This window comes from Chiloscyllium plagiosum, unplaced genomic scaffold (genome assembly GCF_004010195.1).
Source record: "Chiloscyllium plagiosum isolate BGI_BamShark_2017 unplaced genomic scaffold, ASM401019v2 scaf_27909, whole genome shotgun sequence".
In the NCBI taxonomy this organism is placed as follows: domain Eukaryota; kingdom Metazoa; phylum Chordata; class Chondrichthyes; order Orectolobiformes; family Hemiscylliidae; genus Chiloscyllium; species Chiloscyllium plagiosum.
The window spans coordinates 1-5,176 of record NW_025206417.1 but is presented as its reverse complement, the minus strand read 5'-3'; the positions used below and the strand labels follow the sequence as shown (position 1 = coordinate 5,176).

The 5,176-nt window shown below is 58.6% G+C and overlaps 1 protein-coding gene across 2 annotated transcripts; it reads left to right on the top strand.

Annotated features, from left to right (window-relative positions):
• Window positions 1-375: 375 nt before the first annotated feature.
• Window positions 376-5,115, top strand: LOC122546514 (ankyrin-1-like). 2 transcript variants are annotated; one of them, XM_043685207.1, is made up of 3 exons: window positions 378-737; window positions 862-942; window positions 4,855-5,115. In XM_043685207.1, the coding sequence occupies exons 1-3, from the start codon at window positions 418-420 to the stop codon at window positions 5,081-5,083; spliced, it is 630 nt and encodes a 209-aa protein (XP_043541142.1). In that variant the 5' UTR covers window positions 378-417; the 3' UTR covers window positions 5,084-5,115. The 2 variants fall into 2 exon arrangements, with proteins under 2 accessions (XP_043541143.1, XP_043541142.1); XM_043685208.1 differs by lacking the exon at window positions 862-942 and having other exon boundaries at window positions 376-737.
• The last annotated feature ends 61 nt before the right edge of the window (window positions 5,116-5,176 follow it).

Below are 5,176 nucleotides of genomic sequence, written 5' to 3'. Positions count from 1 at the left end.
CGACGCTCAGTAACAGCAGTGGGTACCATCTACAAGACGCACTGCAGCAACTCCCCCAGGCTCCTCAGACAGCACCTTCCAAACCCCACGGCCACTTCCATCGGGAAGGACAAGGGGCATCAGGTACATGGGAACACCACCCCCCCCGCAAGTTCCCCCTCCGAGCCCCTCACCGTTCGCGACTCGGAAATATATCGGTCGCTGGGTCAGAATCCTGGGCCTCCCTCCCTCAGGGTGCTGTGTGTCGGGGGGGTCCCTCCACCACACAGGACCGCAGCAGTTCAGGAAGGTAGCTCACCCCCCCCACCACCTTCACAAGGGGGCAGTTAGGGGGGGAACAGGGCAATAAATGCTGGGCCCAGCCAGTGACACACACGACCCACAAATGAACTTAAAAAAAAAGATGGCCCCCATCCCATGAACCAACTGGGGAAGGGGGGGCGGAGAAAAGACTCCTCACTGCCGCAAAACGTTCTTTTTATTTTGTCCATCACCCTTGGACCTTTGGCCCCCCTCGTTCTGATTGTGACCGGGAACAGTTCCTCCCTCTCGATTTTCACATCTGTCTTTGTGTGTCCTCCCATCTGTCTGTCTGTCTGTCTGTCTGTCTGTCTCTGCGGGAGGCAGCCATCTGGGTCAGCGTCCAAGGACGTCGACGAAGATTCCTTCACACCCGGCAGCCCAGCGACAGAGACATCAGACAACATCAGCCCCATCGCCAGCCCCATCCACACAGGGTAAGTGAGGCGTCTGTGTGTGTGTGTGTGTGTCTGTCCCTCTGCCTGACAGCGCAGGCCGCTCTCTCTCTCTCTCTCTCTGTCTGCAGACCCCCTCACACAATCTCTCGCTTTGTTCCACCAGCAAAACCCTGACAGCAGCCTGGGATGTGCCTGAGAGCACTGACTCCCCAGACAGCCCCAGTGATAGGGCTGTCCTCACTGGGTAAGTGGGATTGCAGAGACCATGTGCAGGTCAGTATGCACCGTCGTCTCTCTCTCTCTCTGTCTTTCTCTCTGCCTCACCCTTTCTGTTTGTCTCGCGGCCTCCCTCCCTCTCTCTCGCTCTGAGGAGGGGAGCCCTGTGTGAATCTGGGCAGGAGATCTCACTCACTGTCTGTGTGTTTGTTTCTCTCTCCCCTCCCCCCCCCCCCCCCCCCCCCCCACACCCCCCAACTCCTCCACAGGCATGCGGGTCCTGGGCCACCTCCACATCCAAATGCTAACCACCCGACGCTTGGCTTATCATGCCCCCACTTCCCTGTCATCCTGACCAAGGAGAGCCTCACCCCATTCCAGACTGTGCTGCTGCAGGGAAACCCGTTTCCCATCCCCACCCGCGGGGAGCTGGTCCTGTTGGGATTGAGGGCACCGGGATGCCCAGCAGGTCTGCCCCCTGTCTCCCCGCAACCCCCACCCCACCCCACCCCACATCAGGAGCCAGAACCCTCGGTGACTCCAGACCTACTGGGGAGGGCCCTCTGGACATTCCCCAACAATCTCTCAGCCTGTCGTCCCAACCTGTCTCAGAGGGGATGGGTGCTGGCAACAGCTGGAGGCAGCCAGGAGCGATGCCAGTAAACACAGCCCTGTCGACCCCGCAAAAGCTGCCTTACTTGGGAGAGCTGTCTCCCAGACTCATCCTGACCTAGTCACACTCAGGAAACCATACCTTACAGACCATGTGACAGATACCACCGTAACCATTCCTGGATATGTCCTGTCCCACCGGCAGGACAGACCCAGCCGGGAGGGAGTCACCCTGGGAGTCCTCAATCTTGCCTCTTGATGTCTCATGACTTCAGCTTGAACATGGGCAAGGAAACCTCCTCCCAGCTCTCTCAGAGCACGGTGCTCCCCCAGCCAAGCTGGTCCAGAATACTGGCATTTTCCCCACCATGTGGAAAAGTGCCCAGGTAGGCCCTCCGCACAAGAGCAGGACAAATTCAGCTTGACCGATGGCTGCCTCATCAGTCTCCTCTCAGTCAGGGCTGAAGTGATGGGAGGGTGCTTTCAGGCAGCACTCGCTCAGCGGTAACCTGCTCAGTGACGCCCACATTGGGTTCCGCCAGGGTCACTCAGCTCCTGAACCCGTTGCAGCCTTGGTTCAAACGTGGACCATGGCATGGTGGCACAGTGGTTAGCACTGCTGCCTCTCAGCGCCAGGGTCTCAGGTTCGATTCCAGCCTCAGGCGACTGACTGTGTGGAGTTTGCACATTCTCCCCGTGTCTGCGTGGGTTTCCTCCGGGTGCTCCGGTTTCCTCCCACAGTCCAAAGATGTGCAGGTCAGGTGAATTGGCCATGCTAAATTACCCATAGTGTTAGGTAAGGGGTAAATGTAGGGGTATGGGTCTGGGTGGGTTGCTCTTCAGAGGGTCGGTGTGGACTTGTTGGGCCGAAGGGCCTGTTTCCACACTGTCGGGAATCTAATCTAATCATCCAGTTGAATTCCAGAGGGGAGGAGGAGAAAGTGACCACCCTTGGCATCAAGGCTGAGTTTAACTGACTGTGGCATCAAAACTGTAAACAGTGGGTAGCAGCGGGTGGGCGGAGGGGGGGGGGGGGCGCAGGGCAAGCTCTCTGCTGGTTGGCGTCATACCTGGCGCACAGGAAAACGGTTGTTGGTGCTCAGTCATCTCACCTGCAGGATGTCGCTGCAGGAGTCCCTCAGGGTGGTGTCCCACACCCAACCGTCTTCACCAATGAGCTTTTCCCTCCATCGGAAGGTCAGCTGTTCACTGACCATTGCACAATGTCAGCACCATTCGCAACTCCTCACATACTGAAGTCGCCCAGGCTCAAATGCAACAAGATTCTGGACAATATCCAGGCTTGGGCCGACAAGTGACAATACCATTAGTGCCGCCCCAAATGCCAGGCTATGACCATCACCGATAAGAGACGATCTCACCCATTGGTCAGTTGACTTTCAATGGTGTTACCGTCACTGATCTCCCCCACTCTCCAACTATCAACCCCCTGGGTGTTAGCACTAACCAGAAATTCTACTACACCAGCCCCAAAGAGCAGCTCAAAGGCTGGGGATCCTGCAGTGAGTCACCCCCCCTCCTGCATCCCTTCCAAAGCCTGTTTCCCCACCCCCCCCCATCGACAAGGCCCAAGTCAGGAGGGTGTGAGGGAATACTCCCCACTTGCCCTGGATGGTGGGGGGCAGTTCCGACAACACTCGAAGTTCGACACCATCCAGCGACCAAGCAGCCCCCCCCGCTCGATTGTCCCCACCCCCACTCCCTCCACCCCCCGACGCTCAGTAACAGCAGTGGGTACCATCTACAAGACGCACTGCAGCAACTCCCCCAGGATCCTCAGACAGCACCTTCCAAACCCCACGGCCACTTCCATCGGGAAGGACAAGGGGCAGCGGGAGCTGGACCGTCCACTGTGGATGCTGGGAATGATCTCTGAAGTGCTGGAGAAACTCAGCAAGTTCTGCAGCATCTGTGGAGGGAGGAACAGAAGTGTTCAGCCCACTGTCACAATTTCCCTCCAATGGTTTCTCCTGAGCGGAAACCCAGGACAAATGAGAGAGAGAGAGAGAGAGAGAGAGATGGAGGGGTGGGAGTGGAGCAAAGACAGTGTCACACATGCTGACTGACAGGAATGGACAGAAAACCAACTGCTTTTGAGTGTCCCGAAGGTCAGAGAGGGGCGGGCACTGACACTGGGCCACGCTGCAGTGGGAGACATGACCTCTGAGCAAGGGCAGGAGGTGAAAGTGGGTTGTGTGTGGGTCAGGTCAGCGATGAGAGGGCCCCTTGGCTGCGCTCTGCTGGGCCCAGGCTGTGGACAGATGACTCCGCGTCTGAGGCCAGGAAGCATCGTGTGTGTGTGCGCGTGCGACACTCCGTCAGGACCCGGTGGGGAGCAGATTGGGGATGGTGGGCGATGTGGGGGAGCAGGGTGCCACTGTGGGTCACACTCGGATCCATCTCCCTACACACCATGCGAACCCTGCGTTCAGTCGCTGAGCCCAAAGCCCCAGTCCTGAGGAATATTCCCGAGCTCCAGCGTTCCAGCTGCATCTCCCGCCTTCTCTCCATCGGGGTATTTCTCTGCTCGCTGGCTTTCTGCGGCTTCAGATACTAACCGCCAAATCTTCCATGTTAAAGGTCGCTCTTTGCCATCTGCACCTCCTGCTGGGGAGTAACGGAATTCACAGCAATACACCCGGAGCCCAGAGGCGAGCTGGGCTGGGGAGAGGGAGATTGCACCAGGGGAGGGAATGGCCTGAATACGGGCTATCTCCCCAGAGCTCCTCTGGACGGCAATGGGGTGGGATCAGCCGTGGGGTCTGGGGGGCTGACTGTAATCACGGACATGTGATTCTCCCATCCCAGCCCCCTCCCCATCCAGGGCCGGGATAGGGAGGTAATGGGGACAATGAGGAACAGTGCGACCAGGCAGGTGCACCTTGGGGAATCCCGGGGCGATGTTACCCCTCGGTTTTCCCTCGGTGCTGAAATGGAAATCTGGGATCATTGGTGCCCTCACCTCCCCTCCCACCTCCAAAGGAGAAATGGTCTGACCACTGGGGACATTCTGGGTCCAGGCTGGGATTGGGAAGAGGGAGCTGTTCAGGTGTGAGGCAGTTCGGACACAGTTGTGGTGTGGGAGAGGCCTTATGATGTTGGATAGTAGTGCTGGCCTGAGGGGCTGAATGGCCTCCTCTTGGCACTGGAAAGCAGGGCCTGTTGGGATTGATTGGTTTGCCCCATCTTGTATGTGAGCCAGCTGATGACCTCATGTCTCTCTCTGACCCCGGGTAGGATGGTGACCCCTGGGTATGTCTGTTGCCCCCCTGGCAGTACCTCACGCCCTGTCACTGTCTCTCGGCAGGTTCCTGGTGAGTTTCATGGTGGATGCGCGTGGCGGTTCGATGAGGGCCAGCCGCCATAACGGACTGCGTGTGGTTATCCCACCGCGGACCTGCACCGCTCCCACACGGATCACCTGCCGCTTGGTCAAGTCCCAGAAGCTGGTCAGCCCACCGCCCCTGGTGGAGGGGGAAGGACTGGGCTGCAGGGTGATCGCACTGGGACCCGCTGGGACCCACTTCCTTGGGTAAGGCCGGGAGGGCTGGCTCAGACCAGGGCCTGCTCCCTTGGTCTCACACACACACACACACAGACACACGCACACACAGAGACACACACAGATA